The sequence below is a fragment of the Balaenoptera musculus genome, chromosome 13 (assembly GCF_009873245.2).
Source record: "Balaenoptera musculus isolate JJ_BM4_2016_0621 chromosome 13, mBalMus1.pri.v3, whole genome shotgun sequence".
NCBI classification, from domain to species: domain Eukaryota; kingdom Metazoa; phylum Chordata; class Mammalia; order Artiodactyla; family Balaenopteridae; genus Balaenoptera; species Balaenoptera musculus.
In genome coordinates this window covers 12985448-13008469 of record NC_045797.1, presented here as the reverse complement: position 1 = coordinate 13008469, position 23022 = coordinate 12985448, and the positions used below count along the sequence as shown (strand labels likewise).

The following is a 23022-nucleotide window of genomic DNA, read 5'->3' as shown; positions in this document are numbered from 1 at the left end:
CCTTAGGCCTGTGGGTGAGATATTGTAGCAACAAATAGTTCCTTCACTCCATGCCTCAGTTTCTCTATTTTTCAGATTGAGAGATTTTTCTTGCTTTACATGTCAAATAGGTAAAGAGGAACTGCGACGTTTTATTGCAAATTGGAAGAAATGAAGATTTCAAACCAAACTAAAAAGGTTTCTTTGTGGGATCACTGCAGGGGGAATATCCACTGAACGCAGCCATGGAATCCGAGAACCTATTAATAATTAAGAATCAGAAAAGATCATGGATTGACCATATACTCTGTGACATGCCCTAAGTGGATTATATACAGTATTTCATTTAATGTTCATAGTAATACTGAGACAGAGGTTTTACTTCTATTGCTTTAGTATAGACAAAGAACCTAAGACCAAGAGGAGATAACTAAGTTTTGAAGTGATGAGTCCCCATGTCAGAGCTCCTTAGCCTATGGCTTCCCAGTCACAGGGCTGGAGCCCTGGAGTGATTTGTGAGGATACACTTGGTGTCAGGTAAATCCCAGGTTGGCTAATGTTTGGGCAGGAGGATGAAGGTATGTATCTTCCCTGACCTCCAGCGTGTATTATGGGCCCATCCTGTGTGGTTCCACAGGGTTCTCTAGACATCCCACCCTCCAACCCACTGCTCTGTGTGGGATTTCTGCTAACTTGTTTCTGCACTAGGCTGGGAGCTCCTTGAGGTTGAGAGCTCTATCTTGTTCATTATGTTTCTGCAGAACATAGCACTACACAGAGCCCAGTACTGAAGATGCTAATCATAAGGTTTGTGGAATGAATGAAGGTGGGCATCCATACATGCAATCACACAAATGGGTAATTCCTATAGTAGTTAGGTTTGCTTGGGGTAGAAGGGCAAACAACTAACCCTGTGCCTAGGGTAAGGGCCAACAGATGGCTGAATGGATGTGTGGATGGCTACATGCATGGATGGAAGGGGGAGATAGTACAATAGAAGAGAATGCTTCTGTCCTGGGCACTAGGAAATTTATGAAATATGTTCTGAAATGTTGCTGTGACTCATCCTATCCTTCCCAGCCTCCTATCCCTGAGATGCCCAAACTATTCAGCATGAATTTTTTCTTGCTGCTCTCAAACACTTCCAGGACCTCTGTGGGCCTCATGAGGAACCTGCTTGCCCTCAACTTCTTTCTCACATGCTGTGTGTATAGATTCTATTACTGTATCAGACCACTTAGGGGATGCCGACCATTCTGGGCTGAGGTTTTCAAGTAGGAGAATTCTAGGACTGGAGATGGGGCAGTGGGGTTTGATAGAATGGTATTAAACAAGGTTAGGGTCCATGTTACTTCCATTCCAGTGCTGGACACAGACTTAGCCAGGTGCTATGGGGGCCCCAGGTGCAGGGGGCCATGGAAACTACTGTAAGGCTGTGGAGTGCACCACCCAGCCTGTTGAAGGAGGATGGGAGTGAAACCAGCAGATGTGCTCAAGGTTCTGTTTTCAGTTCCCCAAAAGATCTTCTTGACCAAAGCGGTGTGACCGTTGCTATGACAGTTGCTATCTTGGTCCTTGGGGCTCTCCTTTGTAAGATGTCATTACTTTTTTTGGTCTTCTCAGACCAGTCACCATGAAACTCAGTAAGAACCAGTCTGGGGTTGGGGTGGTCTGGGCATGGTTTTGGGGCCTCAGCGCTGTGATGGTGAAAAACATTGGGGTGCTAAGAGGGATGTTTGGTTAATGAGTTATTTTTCCAAACTAGACCAACATACCTAGTTGTCTTAGGCTTGGCTGACTCTCAATTTTTGCTGAGGGTCGTGAATTCCTCCCCCAGAAGTCTGCAATTAGCTCATTGTTACCTTTAGTAAAAACAAAGCAGGTAGAAAGAACAATGGCTTCGAATCTCAATTCTGTCTCTAAGTGACCAGGCTATGCCATGCTTTTTAGTCTCCTCATCTGTTAATGAGAGATTTGATTTCTAAGCTCCTCTCACTCTAGGATTCAATGACTCTTTGCCCCTGAAAATGGCAAGTGTGAATAGTGGTTATTAAGAGATTGTGTTTTAGAGTTTGGGCTCTTGATCAGGCTGCCTGAGTCTGAAAACTGATTTTGGTATTTACTGATTGTGTGACTTGGACACAGTGTTTACTCTAAGTCTTAGTTTCCTTATAATACAAACTACCCATGGGTTGTTGGAGGATTCAGTGACGTGATCTCTGTCAGTGCTGAGACATTGCTATCCATTATTCTATCATAGAGTACAAACCTGTTACAACTCAGCATGTGTTGAGCCACCGACAGTATTACAGAAGGTCTTCTCTGTGTATTCTTTGTTTCCTACCTTGACCGTCAACATTTTGTTACAGTGTCATAGATTGGAGGCAGCTCCTCATTTGCTCTGTGAGCCCCTGATGAAATAAAAACTTGTATACTTTCTTGAAAAGGACTCATAGAGAGAGAAGATCCTTATTCACCATCCAGTCAAACACTTTTGTTAGTATTAGAGGAGTTGATTGAGGACTAACTGGTGCGATTATAAACCAATAACATTGAAAACCTACAGAGAACCTGCCACGTGCAAAACTATGAGAAAGACATGGTGGTTTGGTCTTGGTAACCGTAGTTTAAGTCATGGTTCTACCTCACATGAGCTCTGTAATACTAAGCACTTGACATAACATTCTTAGTCTCAGTTTCCTCATCCATGAGGCAAGGTTAATAAGTCATCAGTGCCCATGGACACCCCCTTCTCTTCTGTTACTGGGTTAGCTGTCTGTGTTCCTAGATAAGAGCAACACCTCCACCTGTGCTCCCCCTTTCCCACCTCACCTTCTCAAGGACATGCTCCAGTAGTTCTCCCTTCTCTCTCCTACAGCACCAGATCTTCTTTCTCTACTAGATGATTCTCATAAACATTTGTCAGGAAGGAAGAAATTTTCCTCTACCCTTCTAGATTCTTCTGGCTGGTCTGAGATTTAAATTGACCTGAGACAGATTAACAGGAGAAAAACACAGTTTAATAACCTGCCTAAGTGGGAGAGACCCAGAAAAACTGAGCAACTCGCCAAAATGGCTGAAACCGTCACCTTAATTACCATCTTCAGCTAAAGACGAAAGAGGATGTTGGGGGTAGCGGCTTGGGGTTTGAAAGGGGAGGAAGGCAATTCACATGGTGATGGAAAAGTAAATGTTGGGTGAATAAATATTTGCTGGGCCAGGCAGAGATAATGGGACATGGAGTGCACTCTGATCTCTGAGAGTTTCCCCACCACACGCAGCCCATATTCTTTGTAGACATGTCTGGTGATAGCTCTACTCTGGGAACAGGCCCTCAATCTAAATTTCTTTAGGCAGTTAGGGGGAAGGTCAACATTTCTTCCTGAGTCTTTTGAGCCTTAATTGTTTTCAGCTCAAAATAATCCACATGCCAAAGAGACATTTTGGGGTGGCAAGTTTTGCTCCCCGACACATTCAAAAATGCTGTCATTTCTCTTCTCTTTCCAGATACTGCCTCACTCCTCTCCTTCCCTTTTCCAACTCTTTCCCTGAAAGAATTGTTCATACCCACTGTCTCCAATTTCTTTCCTCCGATTTTCTTTTGAATCCATTCAGATCAGCCTTTTGCCTGCCATTCTATAGAAACTGCTCTTATCTATTCACCAATGACCCCCTATGTCACTCAATCCAATGGTCCATTTTCATTCCAATTGACAACTGATCAATTTTCCCTCTTTGGAACATCTCTTCTCTTGGATTCCAGGACAATACTACTCTCCTGATTTTCCTTCTTCTCTGACCAATCCTTTTCAGTCTTCTTTTCTGGTTCCTCCTCATCTCACTAATCACTTAATGTTAGAGTGGCTCCCAGTTCAGTGCTTGGATTTCTCTATCCATGCTCACTAGCTAGGTACCCTCTCACATTCTTTTGCAATCTGATGGCTTTTAACACCATCTGCGTGGTGCTGACACTACATTTATGTCTCTAGTACTGACCTCTTCTGAATTCCCGGTTCTTATATTCAGCTGTCTACCTGCCATGTTTGCTTGGTTGTCTAATAGCCACCTCAGATTTAACATGTCCAAAATAGAGCTCCTAAATCATCAATAATCAAGGCAATGTCTATTGGTATCAGGATAGACAAATAGGCCATGGAATGGGAAAGAAAGCATAGAAATAGACCCTATTTTACGGGGTCAGTTTTTTTCAACAAATATGCCAAAGTAATCCAACAAAGGAAAGGAAAGTCTTTAAAAATAAATGGTGCTGGAACAACTGGATATTATGTGAAAAAAAATGTATGTTGACTCCTATGCCTCATACTATATGCAAAATTAATTCCAGATGGGTCAAGATTGAGCTCCTGTCTTTTCTCCCAGACCTGCACATTCTGTAAGCTTTCTTATTTCATTAGAGCAACTCTATCCTTCTAATTCCTTAGGCAAAAAACCCTGGATGCACCCTTGTTTCCTCTGTCTTTCCCCACATCCACACTGTCAGCATGTCCTATTAGTCCTACTTTCAAAGCAGCACCATCTCTTGCTTGGGTTATTCTAGTAGACTCCTAACTAGGGCTCCTACTGCCACATCTGCCGTCATCCACCTCTGACAGTTTGTTCTCATCAGAGCACCCAGGGACATCCTGTTAAGTATAAGCCAGGTGAAATTATTCTTCTGCTCAAAATCCATCCACATTCATCTCACTTGGAGTAAAAAAATTCTTCCTGTGACCCCTGAGAGCCTGCAGGACCTGCCCTTCCCCCCTGTAACTCTGTGCAGTGAACACTCTGGGTACACATCTACTTCAGGACTTTTCAATCATTGCTGTTCCTGCTGCCGAGAATGATCTTACACTTCCTCACTTCATTTAGGTCTTTACCTAAATGTTACCTTCTCAGTGACAACATTCCTGATGACTTGTCTGAATTTATAAATCTACTTTAACAATTCCTGCCCTCTTTCTCTTTAATACATATCATTAAGATAATACATTTTTATGTGTTAATCTTTTTTATTATTTATCTCTCCAACTAGACTATAAGTTTCACGAGGGCAGAGAATTTTACCTGTGCTGTATCTCTATCATCTAAAACAGTGCTGGGCATATTTTAAGCATTCAATCAATACTTACAGAATGAAAGAATGAGAAAAGGAGGTCTGTCAAGGAAAACTTGGAGGGCCCTGCACTGACATTCCCCTACGGGCAGCAGGGTTGGTACCTTTCTCCTGGGCAGAGATAGCATCTCAGCACACTTTGAAGCTTACCACGCATGAAACAGCCATCATTCCTGAGTAAAAAGAGGTCCACATCCATGACACAGAGCTGGGCATCAACTATTTGGGAATAAAAATAACTGGACATCTTGGAAGCAGCATGTGGATTGTATATACACTAAGACACAGTAAGAAGACGTAAAACTTCCTGGTAGTTGGGAGTGGGTTTAGAATAATAATAAATATTTAGTGTCATGAGGTTGGGGTAGTCCAACTACTAACCCACCACTTCCACCCACCACTCCTATGGGCCACCCACACCATCCCAAGTACTCTTGGGCACGTCAGTTCCCCTCTGGGCCCTCTTCGCATGATCTTAAGACAAAGAGCTAGATTGGGGACCTTGGAGTCCTTTTCCAGCTCTAATGTCTGTATGTATACCAGAGTGGCTTCAAAAATGGGCCGTAGCTTTCTATTAACTTTTTTCTAAGAAGAAGACTTTTCCAGAATTAACCATGTATCTTACTTAATTAATTAATTAACCGTGTATCTTAGATTTGGTGCTAACACATTCCCACAGGTCCTAAAGCAAGTTGACACTTGAATATATTATTTTGGAGAAAGGGAAGGAAGAAGAGAAGATGAGTCAAGAAATAGTAATAAAAAAAGATCAGGAAATGGCAGAGGGAGAGAAAGAAATTGGGGAGGGAAAGGGAGATAGAGGAGGAGGAAGAAGCAGCAAAAGCTGATTGATGGAGAATAAGAAATGAAAGAGGAAAGGGGAAGGGGAAGTGGAGATAGATGTTTATCTGTTTGTCTTTTTACACTGTGCCTCGTTCAAGAACTGACAATTCCAAGGTCTAACTCTTCCATTGTGTCCCCAGCCTAACAAGTCTCTTTGTTCTTTCTTGAGACCCCGGACCCCAGGGATCTCAGGTGCCTGCCAGGCCTCTTCATCTTCCCTTAGAAGGTGCCACAGGTCCACAGACTACTGGTCATTTCCCATTTCCCTAAACCATTCTCCTATCTGGTGCTGTTGCTTCATGGTGCTGGTGTAACCTTCTTGTGCATCACTTGACTGTCCTATTAGACTGTAAGAGCATTAATGGTTTACTGAGGCTGACTTGTCAGTACAGATGGAAGTTTGTTGAGAACCGAACTCTCATCTCTGTCATCCCCATTATATTAGTTTGTTTGGGCTGCTGTAACAAAGTACCACCAACTGGGTGGCTTAAAACAGCAGAAATTTATTCTCTTTCAGTTCTGGAGGCCAGAAGTCTGAAATTAGAGTGGTTCTTCCTTGAAGCTCTGAAGCAGAAGCCACCCCGTGTCTCTTTCCTAGCTTTGCTGGCTCCCCAATGATCCTTGACATAAATTAGCTTGCAACTGCGTCACTCCAATCTCTGCCTTCATCACCACATGGCTTTTTCCCTGTGTGTCTCTGTACCTCTAATCTTCCTCTCCATAGAAGGACACCAGGCATTAGATTTAGGGCCCACCTTAATCTAAAATGACCTCCTTTTTCTTTTTTTTTTTTGCATTTTATTTTATTATTTTTTAAAATTGGGGCATAGTTTCTTTACAATGTGGTGTTAGTTTCTGCTGTACAGCGAATTGAATCAGCTATATGTATATATACATCCCCTCTTTTTTGGATTTCCTTCCCACTTAGGTCACCACAGAGCACTGAGTAGAGTTCCCTGTGCTATGCAGCAGGTTCTCATTAGTTATCTGTTTTATACATAGTAGTGTATATACGCCAATCCCAATCTCCCAATTCATCCCAATGACCTCATTTTTTAAACCTTTTTTTAAAAACCTTTCATTTATTTATTTATTGGCTGCGCAGCCTGCGGGATCTCAGTTCCCTGAACAGGGATCGAGCCTGCACTCCCTGTTGTGGAAGTGCAGAGCCTTAACCACTGGACCACCAGGGAAGTCCTTAAAACTTTTTATTTTGAAAAAATTATAGATTAACAGGAAGTTGCAAAGATAGAACAGAGAGGTCTGGTGTGCCTTTCACTGAGTTTCCCCTGATGGTTACTTCTTAACATGATTACAGCACAATATCAAACCCAGCAATGTGACATTGGTACAATGTGTGTGTATCATTTTATGTCATTTTATCACGTGTCTAGATGTATGGAACCACCACTGCAGTCCAGAAACAGGATTATTCCCTTACCACCAAGATCTCCCTTTATAGTCACATTCAGTCTTTTTTCCCCTCCACCATCCCTCACCCCGGCAACCAGTAATCTATTCTCCATCTCTACAATTTTGTCATTTCAAGAATGTTATGTAGGGGACTTCCCTGGCAGTCCAGTGGTCTTCGGCGCAGCCAAGAAAAAAGAAAGAAAAAAAGAACGTTATGGAAAAAGAATCATGTACTATATTACTCAGCCATAGAAAGGAACGAAATTGGGTCATTTGTAGAGACATGGATGGACCTAGAGAATGTCATACAGAGTCAAGTAAGTCAGAAAGAGAAAAACAAATATTGTATATTAACACATATATGTGGAATCTAGAAAAATGTTACAGATGAACTGGTTTGCAAAGCAGAAATAGAGACACAGATGTAGAGAACAAATGTATGGACACCAAGGGGGGAAAGTGGGGGATGGGGGGTGGGATGAATTGGGAGACTGGGATTGACATATATACACTAATATGTATAAAATAGATAACTAATAAGAACCTGCTGTATAGCACAGGGAACTCCACTTCGCTGTACAGTAGAAACTAACACAACATTGTAAAACAACTATACCCCAATTAAAAAAAAAAAAAAAAGAATCATGTACTATGTGACCTGTTGAGACTGGCTTTTTTTCACTCAGTATAGTACACTTCAGAATCATCCAAGTTGTTGCATGTATCAGTACTTTGTTCCTTTCTTTTTTTTAAAGGAATTCTTTTTTTTTTAATTATTTATTAATTAATTAATTTATTTATTTTTGGCTGTGTTGGGTCTTCGTTTCTGTGTGAGGGCTTTCTCTAGTTGCTGCAAGCAGGGGCCACTCTTCATCGCGGTGCGCGGGCCTCTCACTATCGCGGCCTCTCTTGTTGTGGAGCACAAGCTCCAGACGCGCAGGCTCAGTAGTTGTGGCTCACGGGCCTAGTTGCTCCACGGCATGTGGGATCTTCCCAGACCAGGGCTCGAACCCATGTCCCCTGCATTGGCAGGCAGATTCTCAACCACTGCACCACCAGGGAAGCCCACTTTGTTTCTTTTTATTGCTACATGGCATCCATGACATGGATGTATCACAATTTGTTCAGCCTATTGAGAAGCATGTTGAGGGATCTACTGAGTCACCTTTTGAGTCACCTATTGAGGGCCATGTTGGTTGTTTCCAGTTTTTAGTTATACATACAAACCTGTTATGAAAACTAGGTACAGGTTTTTGTGTGGACGTACTTTTTCATTTTGGGGGGATAAATGCCCTGGAATGCAATTGCTGGTGTATTTTGTTTAGTTTTTTAAGAAGCTGACAAACTATTTTCTAGAGTGTTGCCTGAGGCATATTACTTTTCTACCAGCAATGTATGAAAGATCCAGTTCACTGCATCTTCACCAGCATTTCAGTATTTACATCTGCAAGAACCCTATTCCGAAATGAAGTCACATTTATAGGGAATGGGAATTTGAGCGTATCTTTTTGAGGGACACAATTCAACCCATAACACCTGTCTTCACTTCTTTGGGTCATGGTGGGTCTGGTTTCAGAGTTTTGCTTTATGAGAAGACCCTTGCTTGGGATCAGATGTGCCATTGATTGATGAGTTTTGCCACCAGAGATGAATGAGAAAGTTTATGTCATTTGAAGGGACAGTACTGAGTCTTTCTGAACTCTACTCAGACCTCCAAAATTTCAAAGACGTGATAATAATGAATATTCTCAAGAGGTACAACGTCAGTGTTGTCCTTCTATCCACTTTTTTCCATGAATGTTCTTTCTCACTTGCTCCAGGACTGACAAAGGAAAGGAAAAAAGAGAAGAAAAATTGGATTATAAATTTATTGAGGGAAAGGACACCATTTTAGTTACTTCTGTACCTCTTTCAGGGTATAGGCTAAGAAAGGTGCTCAGTAAATGTTTGGATGGATGAGTAAGTGAGAGGGGAAGGGCTGGGGTGCACCCACAGAAGTGGGGCAGGAGAGTCAAAGTTGGTTTTATATGTGTCCCTCTTGCCCCCCGCTTCCCAAACACATATCCTTTCATACATGGGATCCCAATATCTGGACCAGGTTAATTCCATCCTTTGCCCATTGTTGAAGGTTCCATTTCTATGTATGTATGCTCCTGGTTAGCCAGATAGAGGAGGAGTCCCTGGGAAGGTAGCATTTGACCCTCTATTCTGTGCAGCATTGTAAGTACTAGAAGGCAGAATTGTATACGTGTCAAGAGAGCAGAATTAGGGGACTTCCCTGGTGGTCCAACGATTAAGACTCCTCACCCTCGATGCAGGGGGCATGGGTTTGATCCCTGGTCAGGGAACTAGATCCCACATGCTGCAACTAAAAAATCCCTCGTGCTGCAACTAAAGATCCCGCATACTGCAACTAAGACCCAGCGCAGCCAAGTGAATAAGTATTTAAAAAAAAAAAAAAAGAGAGAGAAAGCAGAATTAGGCAGGTAAGGGATTTGATTCCTGGACCACCACTTACCAGCTGTGTGGCCTTGACCTATTACTTATGCCTCTTAGCCTCTCTTATGTGTAAATTGAGTATATTTCTTTATGTGAACTTATCTTGAAGTAGAATGTATATACAGAGATGTGCACAGATCATAATTTTACAGCTCGGTAAAGTTTCACAAAGTGGCACACATCGCATTACCAAAACTTCATAAGCCCCTTCTTGTCTCCTTCTAGGCATTACCTCACCCCACCCCCCAGCCAAAAGTAATCCCTATCTCAATTTCTCGTTGTATTTTTCCTGGTTTTGAACTTTATATAGATGATAATATTTAGGACATGTCTTTTGTGCTTGGTTTCTTTTGCTTATGTCGTGTTTATGAGATTCATCATTGTTGTTGGGTACAGTTGTAGTTTATTAGTTCTCATGTTGAATAGTATTCCAATGTGCAAACATGCTACAATTTAATGACCCATTCTCCTGTTGGTGGACATTTGGATTGTTTCCAGTTTTTGGCTTTTATTAATGAAGCTACTCTGAAAAATTCTTGCATGAGTTTTTTTGGTGGACAGGGACACAGTCATTCAGGTGTAGGATTGCTGGGTTATAGAGTATGAATATCTCTCAGCTTTATAGAACCTGACTCACATTTTAATGAACGCTTTTAACCATGTAACGTAGTGAGAATTAAATTATGTTGTGGAAAACAATCAGCATGGTCTTTGGCAGATAGGAGGCCCTCAATACATATTGTATGTAAAATGTAATGAAGGCATCGTGTTCCCTTAAGTTGAAGTGCCATAACAGACTTGAACATTTCCTATTGCTTGTTCACTTACGTTGTTTTCATTGTTTTGTTATTTTACATAGTGTTGCAATGGATGACTCTCTTTCCAGCTGTTCCCTTCTTTTGATAGATTTGCTTTTGGTAAATTAGATTCGGCTGGATCAAAGAATATGTGATAGTAAGAACCGTCACCCTTAAAAGGACTCTGAGGGCCTACTGAAGAGGGGAATCAAAGAAGCAAGCATCTCAATCCCAATGAAGTAGATAACTAATAAGAACCTACTGTATGGCACAGGGAACAGTACTCAATACTCTGTAATGACCTATATGGGAGTAGAATCTAAAATAGAGTGGATATATGTATATGTACAACTGAATCACTTTGCTGTACCCCTGAAACTAACACAACATTGTAAATTAACTATATTTCAATTAAAAAAAAAAAGGGGCTTCCCTGGTGGCGCAGTGGTTGAGAATCTGCCTGCCAATGCAGGGGACACGGGTTTGAGACCTGGTCCGGGAAGATCCCACATGCCACGGAGCAACTAAGCCCATGTGCCACAACTACTGAGCCCGCGCACCGCAACTACTGTGCACCTAGAGCCCATGCTCCGCAACAAGAGAAGCCACTGCAATGAGAAGCCCGCTTGCTGCAACTAGAGAAAGCCTGTGTGCAGCAATGAAGACCCAATACAGCCAAAATAAAATAAATTAAATAAATTAATTTAAAAAAAAAAAAGAAGAAGAAGAAGCAAGCCTCTCATACCATGGCCCAGGAGAGGGCTGGGAAGAAAGGTGGCTTATGGGTTTTATGGAAGAGTGTCTTATAGAGGACAGTATGGTAGGGTAGAATGGAGGATGATGATTTTTATAAATGATGGTGTAGTTTTTAGCAACTCAATATTTAGTTCCTTAGAACTGCTGGCAGCAGTCCCCAACCTTTTTGGCACCAGGGACCGGGTGGAAGACAATTTTTTCACAGGGCGGGGGGAGGTGGTGGGAGGGGTTGGTGATGGTTCAGGTGGTAATGCAGGTGATGGGGAGCTGCAGACAAAGCTTCTCTCACTTGCCTGCCACTCACCTCCTGCCATGCAACCCACTGGGGACCCCTGCCTTGGAAGATAAACTGGGTCATTAGAAAAACAATGTTTTGTTCCTTTTTATGGCTGAGTAATATTCCATTGTATATATGTGCCACATGTTCTTTATCCATTTGTCTGTTGATGGACACTTAGGTTGCTTCCATGTCCTGGCTATTGTAAATAGAGGTGCAGTGAACATTGTGGTACGTGACTCTTTTTGAATTATGGTTTTCTCAGGGTATATGCCCAGTAGTGGGATTACTGGGTCGTATGGTAGTTCTATTTTTAGTTTTTTAAGGAACCTCCATACTGTTCTCTATAGTGGCTGTATCAATTTACATTCCCACCAACAGTGCAAGACGGTTCCCTTTTCTCCACACCCTCTCCAGCATTTATTGTGTGTAGATTTTTTGATGATGGCCATTCTGACCGGTGTGAGATGATATCTCATTGCAGTTTAGTTTTGATTTGCATTTCTCTAATGATTAATGATGTTGAGCATTCTTTCATGTGTCTGTTGGCAATCTGTACATCTTCGTGAGGTGGATGGACCTAGAGACTGTCATACAGAGTGAAGTAAGTCAGAAAGAGAAAAACAAATACCGTATGCTAACACATATATATGGAATCTAAAAAAAAAAAAAAAAAAGGTCATGAAGAACCTAGGGGCAAGACGGGAATAAAGATACAGACGTACTAGAGAATGGACTTGAGGATACGGGGAGGGGGAAGGGTAAGGTGGGACGAAGTGAGAGAGTGGCATGGACATATATACACTCCCAAACGTAAAATAGATAGCTAGTGGGAAGCAGCCGAGTAGTACAGGGAGATCAGCTCCGTGCTTTGTGACCACCTAGAGGGGTGGGATAGGGAGGGTAGGAGGGAGGGAGATGCAAGAGGGAGGAGATATGGGGACATATGTATATGTATAACTGATTCACTTTGTTATAAAGCAGAAACTAACACACCATTGTAAAGCAATTATACTCCAATAAACATGTTAAAAAAAAAAGAAAAGAAAAAAAAACAATGTTTAAAAGGCTTAAATCAGGAAGGAGAGAGAAATCACAGGTGCAAAGATTCACTTTATTTATTCATTTTCCCCCCCAACATTTGCATGATTAAAGCCAAAGAGGGGGAGGAGGATGAGGTGGGGAGATGGGCTGGAGGATTGCAATAGGGAAAAGGGCCTGAGGCCTGAGGAGGCGAGGGAGGGGGCTGGGACCCAGCACAGGTGATGCACGAGCCTGCGGGCCTCTCGCTCTAACATTCGTTCTTATTGAAGCTCTTGACCAGGGCGGAGGCCAGGGACTGGTGACTGACCTCGCAGGTGTAGAGACTATGGCTTTGGTACTGGGAACTGGGCAGCGTCAGGGTGCTGCTGAGGCTGTATGTGCTGTCCTTGCTGTCCTGCTCAGTGAAACTCTCCTGGATGTTGCTGTCCTGGACAACTCCATCCACTTTCCAGCTGACTTTGATATTTTTGGGGTAAAAGCCATTCACAAAGCACACGAAAGAGGCAGTTCCAGTCTCTAACTGCTGTTCAGATGGGTGGAAGAGGAAGGCAGATGGCTGGGCATCAGACCCTGAGGAAGGAAGCACAGAGAGTTGTGTTTAAGTAACAGGGAAGTTCTCCACTTGGGTGCATTGTTTGTGGGTGAGCCTGGAACTGTAAGGGACAGACATGCAGAGAGCAGCCTGCTTATTCTGTGGCATCCAGGGAGCAACTAGGGAAGCCAGGAAGCATATTTCTCATCACCATGATTTGGTGATTTTCCCTATAGCCCTTACCCCTTAAGAAAGTTCTAAATTGCTTTGTTTGAACTCTTTGCAGCCTTTCGAAGCTCTCTGCATGCTCTTCTTTTTTTTTTTAATGTCTGAAACATTTATATTAACATATTTCCATACATATTTCCATACAAATACAAATATAAGATTTTTAGAAATTTCATGTAATGTCTGAAACATTTATATTAACATATTTCCATACAAATAACCCAATGAAAGTTTAGTATTAGTTGTTTTGTTTGTTTTTTTATACTGCAGGTTCTTATTAGGCATCAGTTTCATACACATCAGTGTATACATGTCAATCCCAATTGCCCAATCCAGCACACCACCATCCCCACCTCACCGCAGTTTTCCCCCCTTGGTGTCCATATGACCATTCTCTACATTTGTGTCTCAACTTCTGCCCTGCAAACTGGCTCATCTGTACCATTTTTCTAGGTTCCGTCTGCATGCTCTTCTGACCTTACCTTTCTCTCCTTCATCTGTGTTCTCTGCCTCCTGCAGGGAACCCAGTGCTTCAGGCCAAGAAACAAAACCACTTCATTGGACCCCTCAGAGTTTAGAAGTGAGAACAGGACTTGCACAGATCATTTCCCCTGCGCCTCTCCTAGTTCTGTGCAGTGATATCAGGCTGCCTTTCACTTCCTGGGCTTCCTTTGGGCGTGTTGGGGTCAGACCCACCATGCAGGGTGAGCCCCAAACTCAGTCTGGGCCCGGGTCGGTGGGGGGATCGGCCCCTTCACCCTCTGTGATCAGGCCAGCAACTCACCCACTCCTCGCAAAGGCCTCAGAGGGAGACCTGGGTCCTGGCCTGATGGCTGTCACCATATGGCGCAAGGTTCAGCCAGACCAGGAGGGTCAACTGTAATTTTGGCCACCTGCCCAGGAGGAACTGGCTAGCTTCACTTCTGACCATGAACAGCTGCCAGATGGCCTGCTGGAAACGCCCTTTGTGGGCCTTCAAGCCCTCAGGTGGGAGAGCGTGAGTTAAATAACAAATCAAGAATCTTCTTTTGCTGTGAGAAGTCACAGATAAGTGAAGAGATTTTTATAAAGCTATAAACCTTTATAAAGCTATAAGCCTCCATGTTAACCAAGCAGTTTAATATAAGATACTGAATTTTTAATGTTTTGATACTTTCTTCTCTTCTAACCATCATCACTATTTTTTTTTAGAGAATTTTATAAAATAGCCTTAGTAGCAAAATAATATGAATTCTAGAAAAAAAGGAGAGGAAATATTCTATGAAGATACTCCTATTTGGATCAATTTTTGATAGCTTTAAACTTTCTATCTTGCATTAAACAATTAGCATATTTGATATGGAAACTCTTGTAAGACCTCTTACTAGCTTTCTAATGGAGTTTAAAATTTATTAAAAGATGTTTAAAAGGCCCTAAATACAGTTTTAGAACAGTTTAAAATACTTACATCGTTTAAATAGTTTGAAAAGAGTTTTAAAATGGCCCTAAAATAGTCCTGTCAGGTTGTCACAAACCAAAAATAATCTTTTTCAAGTATTGCTTTTGAAATTACCTGGCGTAAACAACAATGACAATAACAAATAACTAAACTCTTTTAAAGGGTATATAATTAAAATAGCCAGATTAAAAATGTTCTAATCACAGAATGAGGGGATTGGAAAATACATTCTATTAAGTTTTTATCAATGGCATTTATATATGGTTAGATATTTTGTACACCTGAAATATAACCCTACTGAAGCCACTAAATTTCTGAAAATTAAAAACATGTCACAAATTTATCTTATTTTTTGTCAGCGAATATACCTTAATGATATTTATTTTGAACTCAGTAAAAATTAATTGATCAAAACCTGAACGGCCAGATTGCTGGCCTTCAGTTATATTTTTGCTGGTGTCGATTTTGCCCTGAAAGAATTTATATATATATATGTTATATATATGTGTATATATATATATATATATATATATATATATATATATATATATATATATATATTTCATTTGGATTGAGCTTTTATGACTTAAATACATTTGATGAGAAGATATTTAAAAAATTACATATCACTGCGAAAAAATAGCTTTAAGTTTTTTATAGTCTTCTACTGGAAATTTTTATTAAGAGGATATAATAATGTGAATTTCATTTCTGGAATCGCTAATAAAAATCAGGTTTCTCCCTGTTTTCCCCATGTTAACTCATGCCCATCACATTTCTGTTCTCTTCCGTTAGCGACATTATTTGTATCACTGTGTCAGGAAAGAGGGCCACAGCACAGCTGAACGGGGCGATCGCGGGGTTGCCGTGGCCTTTGGCGGCATTTAGCGGCCAGGTGCGCCGTCACCAGAGTCCTGGGACCCGGCCGCCAATGTCATTCAATCACGAAAAAAGACCACCAAGAAGTCTACAGACCACCCTAGCTGTGCCATGGCCTCCTCTGCAGTATAAAAACACCAGCAAGTAATAACAAAGAACATACTCAAAATATTTCCTATTTTTCTACATGTCCTTGGGCATCTAAAAAACGCAATTATTTTATTTTCCTTCACTTAAACAAATTACTTCAAAACTGAGCTTTTGGGGACAACCGTCTTTCCTCCATTATGATAAGAGATCATTTCCAGTTTAGTCTAATATAGAAATGTAGTTTTTTAAAAACGAGTAATCTGTTAAGGTATAGAATCTCTATAGAATTTCTAAATATTGACAGTTTAGCACTCATTTTAACCTCTAAAAATGACATCGCTGCTGATTCGCAATTAAGCGGCAACTTTAATACAAATAAATATGCTTTTCTAACTTCTTACTGATTTTGTAGTGCATCCTATTGATTTTTATTCTCATAAAATAATATATCGGATAGAAGAGAGAAAACAGACTAAGAAATACATTTCTCTACTTTTCCGTGTTGTACATACGAGCAAAAATCAATACAATATTTGGCAAATTTCAATGAAAATTAATTCGCTTTAGCTCTTTTAGAGCTGCAAGGATTCCTTTTTCATTGACACTAATTTTTTTTCCCTTTGAGTCATTTGGTGTAGATTAATCTTTTTGTCTACAAATCCAGGTTTGGAGCTGAGTTTAACTTTTGAAACTGATAATAAATCTGAAATGTTCTCATTTACCCATCTCCACAAAACTCATACTTAAGCCTCTAAAAGTCAACACTGGCATTTAGACCCAGACACATTTCAGAAGGTAGTAGAGAAAAATTACTTACGTTTAATCTCCAGACGTGTCCCTTGGCCAAAGGTGATCCTCAGCGTTAACTTAATTACTTTCCCCTCAACAAAAACCTGTTTTTGCTGCTAAAGTCATTTGACTGTCGGATACAGAGAAAATCTGGCCATTTAGATGCCACGTCAACTAACTAGCTCTTTGCTCTTCCGAGACAACCTGATTTTCAGTCCCTTTCTGATCTAATTTTCAGAAGAATCCCATTCTCTTCGAAAGTGACCTCAACTCATATCCCAGGCATGAAAACCCCCAAATTTCACGACGCTATAAGAAAAGGGAGTAGAAAAGTGCACTTACGTTTGATTTCCACCTTGGTCCCCTGGCCGAACGTAAGCCACAGTGAGTGAGCTAACACACCCCCCTGATCAACAACCTCCCTCTGAAGCCACTCACAGGAAAAAGGCTAATTCACAGAAAAATCCAGATTTTTCTTCCCCTTTCTCTCCACAAACCCTACTCTCCTTACAAATTCAACAACTTTTCTGTTTGTTCAGCTTAAAAATTGACTATCTTCTGGTTTTCTGCCTTTTACTTTTGGGTCACCAGGAATGGCTCATTTAACCAAAATGTCACAAATTTGCACAAATGATACAGCAGGATGAAAACCTCACAAATAACTGAGCAAAAATGTACTCACGTTTAATCTCCACTGTGGTCCCTGGGCTGAAAGTGAACCACAGTGATTCCCCTTAACTTCCACTTGCACAAAACCCTACCCTGAAAGGGCAGCAAGCCCCCTTCCCCAATTCAGTTATTTTGGTTTGGAAATCTTAAAAATTAGTCATCAGTTAGCCTCCTGTAGAACAATTTCCCCTCCCCTGTACCTAATCTGGGAATGAAATTTGTTTTATCCCTGACACCTAATGAATGAAAACATGCAAAAGGGAACAAAAAGCAAACCAATTAGACAGAAACGGCAAAGAATCAGTTGAAAAAAACACTTACGTTTGATCTCTATTTTGGTTCCTGAGCCGAAAGTATAGACACAAAGTTTCCTCTTAACCTCGCTCCTGTACAAAAACTGTGTCCCTTCCTGACCATTGAGCAAAGCTCTGTTCAAAACATATGCTTTGCTCCCCAATAAATTTCTGAAACTATCACTCAGACAAGTTATTCTCACCCAATGCCTGACTCTTGTTCTTCATAGAAAACGTGCAATCAATTCTCCAGTTTGATTACAGACTGTAGCTTTGCCCTGGAGGATCTCAGAGTCTGGTTTCAAAGAGTCAGCATACGGATCACTTCAGAGACACAGGGACCATAAGACACAGACAACCGAGAAAGGAAAGTTTAGATTTTACTCACGTTTGATCTCCAGCTTGGTTCCTCCACTGAACGTCCCCCACAGTGGTAGCTATCCACTGTCTCACTGTGCAAAAACCCTTCTCACCTAAGGGGAACAGAGCCCTGGGTCAGCTACTGAAGCTTAACTCCCTTCTCAAGCAGGAGTGGAGGGCCTGCGGCTTCCCTGACAGAGAACGTTTGTCATTCTTAGGTGAGCTCTAAAATCCTAGAAGATGATTTATTTATATCTATGGCCTGATGGTCCCATATTTTAACAGTCTCCGACATCTGGACTGCTGCTTATTTATTTATTAATTTGTTTGTTTATTTTTTGGAAAGTAGGTTGAATATAAATTACAAAGAAAGATAAGCACATTAAAAAAAAAAACCCCTGTACTTTTAAGCAATTGAAATATAGTTGATTTACAATGTTGTGCTAGATTCAGGTGTACAGCAAAGTGATTCAGCTATATACACACATACATATACTTTTATATATATATTCTTTTTCACATTCTTTTCCATTATACATTATTCCAAGATATTGAATGTAATTCCCTGGGCTATACAGTAGGACCTTGTTGTTTATCCATTTTATGTACAGTAGTGTGTATCTGTTAATCCCAAACTCCTAATTTATCCCTCCCCTGCCTTTCCCCTTTGGTAACCATAAGTTTGTTTTCTACATCTGTGACTCTATTTCTGTTTTATAAATAAGCTCATTTTAAAAAGTGCACTTCTTTATACCTTCTCGTGGGGTGGGGGGGCTTTTGCAAATGATAAACCTCATTCAATGTCATTATGAAACTTTTTAGCTTCTTTCGTTAATAATATTAATAAAGAATGTTTTCCTATTTGAACCTCTCCTTTGCCACCATGTTGTTTCAAAAAAGACTAAATGCATATCAAACAAAGGCCCATGTCTTATTTTGAAATCTATTTTGGAATGAAGCTATAGATGGCCTGTGAAACAAAAGCAAAGATCAAAAGAGTAGAAAAGCAGACTTTACTTGGTTGGTTGTCTGTTGTCACAGAATAGGTAGAGCTAGAGGGGTACCCACCATGCCACAATGAGCTGAACCAGGTGCATGCTGTCTTTGGAGCTGCCAGGGAATCATGGCGTGCCTTGGTGTTTCCATAGTAACCGCATCAAGGGCCCTGAAGACCTCATTTTGCTGTGAGTCCAGCTTTACTTATTGCAGTCCTGTTTCCCTCTTAAACTTCCATTCCCACCTTAGCATACATTGCTCCCAGCATCTTCAAGCCCTTACTGTACTTCTGTGACCTCCAGCTTTTACAAAACTCTCCCTCTTCTTGGAGACACTTTTGCTCACCTCCATGAGCTTGTGAACAACAAATTGTCTTTCAAGACTCAACTCAAGAGAGACCTTCTGTTGCGTTATCTCCTAGCAAGTGACTCAACTTTGTAGAGTACAGAGGGAGGTCACTGGGCCTAGAACACCTAGTTGCTCTTATCTGCTGTCAGATTCTTTCTACCCTACTGGATTGTAAGCTGGTTGATGTTTCATTGTCTTATATTTGGAAGGCCCAGTCCAGCATCTTCACTTGGTAAATGCTCAACAAACATTTGCAGAATGAGTGAAAAAAAAAAACCCCAAAAAACAAAAATACAACCCTACCACAAATAGTTGAAAATCAATAATAGATCAGAGCTGATAAATTATAATGGACCAAGGACTAATACAGACCACTGAAATAGTAAGTTTTACAAAAGAAATTGTAATAGTAATTCTGAAGATTAGGGTAGCCTTCATTGATTTTGTCACTGAGAGCTTTGCTAGTTACCTTGAATAGCAGAATCAGCAGTGGATCTCACCAGAAGACGAAGAAAGAGAGAAAGCAAATTGGAGATAGAGAGTGGAAATTAAGTGTAAAAATTACACTGAGGACACAGTCGACATGGATATTAAAGAGGATAGAAAGTGATTTTCTCTGCAGAGATGCAAGCAATACCAATCTAAATAGTTGAAATTTATTGAGCATTTGTGAAGTGCCAGACATTGTACATTGATCACCACATTTAATTATCCCTCCAAATTTAGGAACTAGAGACTACTCTATCCCTTATTTTGTAGACGAGGAAACTTGAGTGCAGAGAGGTTAAGTGACTTGCTCATGGCAGTGAGTGGCAGAGCTGGGATTTCCACTCAGAGCTCATGCACTTAGTTGCACCAGTCTGCAGATTAGACCCTGGGAATGAAGTCACCCAATGGAAGCAATGCACTTGGCAGAAAACACTGGGGTGAGGGGAGAAAAAGGAAACTCCTTAGATTGTCCCCAGGTTGGAAATGAGTAGAAAAATAGTCTCTAAAAAAATAGAAAATAACTGACATCTTCACCATAAACTAATTATGATAGAGCTTTGCATTGGAGCACAAAGCAGCCAATAAGAGGATGAAGTAGGATGATTAACCAGCCTATTTGAGAGGTCTGCCTCCCACCAGTACCATAGAGTAAATCACCCAGCATTTTAGAGACACAATGACACAATTTTGCTCTTCACAAAGTTTGAAGGATGGGGGCTTCCCTACCTGGCTCCTGAATATTTGTGTCTGATAATCCATCCTGAAGTTTGTGGTTCAAAGGTTTTCTTCAGCTCGTCATTCACAGTAGAGTCCCTGGCAGGTGATTCTTTGACTTCAGTTTGATCCCTCCCTCCTTAGGATCATAGTGTCTGTCATTTGTACTTGACTTAAGCTGATATTCCAAGAGGGTAGGAGGGAATTCTGGAGTCCGCATTCAGTGGTGCTCAGAATCTGATCAATTGCCGGTCTTCGGGCTAGAGTGCCACAAATGGACATCTGCCCTGCGTCTCCAAGGGGGCAAGGATGGCTTCATTAGCCTGGAAGGAGGGAGACAGAGGAGGTCACTTGGAAACTCGCTGCTGCTTTGCTGCTTTGGAGCTGTGTCTCTTTCCATTCATCTCTGAAGAGAGACATGCTGAGAGAAGCAAAGTCCTTTGCCCAACCACGTGCAAACGCGCGTGCCGTAAACGTGACCCAAGATTTTGGTCCCACTCTGGAAAATGTAGACAGTCATCTTGTTTCCACGAGGACATTAAGGCTGCAGGTGTTTCTTGATGTTCTAGAGTGAAAGAGACAACAGCAGCAATGTACCAGGGCTTATGGACCCTTGGAGATTTACATATTGAGGCTTGTGGTTTCCAGCGGGTTTCCACTAGTGATGAGCCCTTTGAGCTCGGCCCTGGAGTTCCCTGGCTCGCTGTCTGTCTGCTTGGCACCGAGCCCTGCGTCTCCTCTCACCCTACTCAGAGAAACCCATCGCGGACCAGCTCCGCAGACAGCTGTGGAGTACGTGAATTCAGGTTTGGTTCTTCACACTTCTTGCCTTTGTTGTCAAAATCCTCAGGTCCTTTATGGACACTCTACTCTGCTTTGTGCTGGCTCAGGGACCCTCACTGAGTGCCCCCTCCCACCCCTCTGACCATGCCCCCCCCCGCAGTCTTGCTCATCTTGACTAAGGACCTGGGCTCTGCATCTTTCCTGCCCACTCTGCGATGTTGCCTCATTCCCTCAATATGTATATCCAGATCCCATTTCAAAAGGATTTCAATCTCTCTCTGCTTTCGAGTTCCACCAGCTCTTCTGTTCAGCTCCACGGGTCAGTTAAGGTGGTTACCACTCAACCTAATATTTTGCTGCTGTTGACTCTGCCCTGTTCTTCTTGTCCTTGTAGGTTTGTTTATTATTATTATTATTATTATTTTGGCTGCACCGTGATGCTTGTGGGATTTTAGTTCCCTGACCAGGGATTGAACCCAGACCCTTGGCAATGAGAGTGCAGAGTCCTAACCACTGGACCGCCAGGGAATTCCCTGTGGGTTTATTTCTTTAAAATAATTTCTGAAATTTTTTTTTTTTTGCATTTTAGGTTTTTTTAATTTTGTTTTTTTTTAAAGTATTTATTTATTTATTTACTTTTTGGCTGTGTTGGGTCTTTGTTGCTGCGCACGGGCTTTCTTTAGTCGTGGTGAGCGGGGGCTGCTCTTTTTTGCGGTGCGCTGGCTTCTCATTACGGTGGCTTCTCTTGTTTCAGAGCACGGCCTTTAGGCACACAGGCTTCAGTAGTTATGGCTCACAGGCTCTAGAGCGCAGGCTCAGTAGTTGTGACGCGCGGGCTTAGCTGCTCTGCGAGATGTGGGATCTTCCCGGACCAGGGCTCAAACCCGTGTCCCCTGCATTGGCAGGTGGATTCTTAACCACTGCGCCACCAGAGAAGCCCCTTAATTTTGTTTTTAAACAAAGGGGTATTGTGATTGAATGTGTGAGTTTAATTCATCATCTTAAACTGTATCTTTCTTAAATTGGCTCCTTTGGGTTCTAAGTGGGGTTAAACTAGGCTGGTTCCTGGCTCTTCTGCCAATACTAATCAGCATCACACTTAAGGGCTATTAGTCTGGTGCTGGGGAAAGAAGCACAGATCACTCCCTTCCCCTTAACGCACCCTCCACCCCAAAGTGCCCTGATCATCCTGGCTGAGACTAGAGTTCCGAACCTAAGAGGGAAGGATGGGAAGAGGGCAGGGTGGCAAGAAAACAAACAACAAAGAAACAAAAAGAAAAATCAAGAAACCCAACAATTGAAGCAAGGAATAATGCGGACTTTTCCATTGAATATGATGGACCTGTCCACCACTCTCAAACTCCCTTTGCAATGACAGAAAAAATATAAACATGAGAATAAATGTATTCCATGATTGGAGCATCACAAAGGATCCTGTTAGAAGAAAAAAAAAATTGGGGGAAAACTGCACAGATTTAAATTACATGATTGAAATGATGGAGCAACTAGAATCTAGAATCTTCCATTCCATCACAAAAATAGGCAGGGGCCCTTGAAGCAGCCAATACTAGTTTTTCCCACAAAGCCCTCAAAAAAGCACATGCACCTTGGAGTTAAAAGACATTGGGGCTGGAAGTGGGATGGGGTCTGGTGGAAGGTAGAGTAACACCCGTGTTGCCTGGCACTTGCC

At 41.6% G+C, this 23022-nt stretch overlaps 1 protein-coding gene across 1 annotated transcript in view; it reads right to left on the bottom strand.

The window, feature by feature from the left end:
• Nucleotides 1–12786: 12786 nt before the first annotated feature.
• Nucleotides 12787–23022, bottom strand: part of LOC118906037 (immunoglobulin kappa light chain-like) — a 29543-nt gene continuing 19307 nt past the window's right edge. The window contains 2 exon segments of the mRNA XM_036873235.1: nucleotides 12787–13294; nucleotides 17671–17720. Coding sequence (XP_036729130.1) covers nucleotides 12972–13294; nucleotides 17671–17720 — 373 coding nt within the window. The 3' untranslated portion in view covers nucleotides 12787–12971.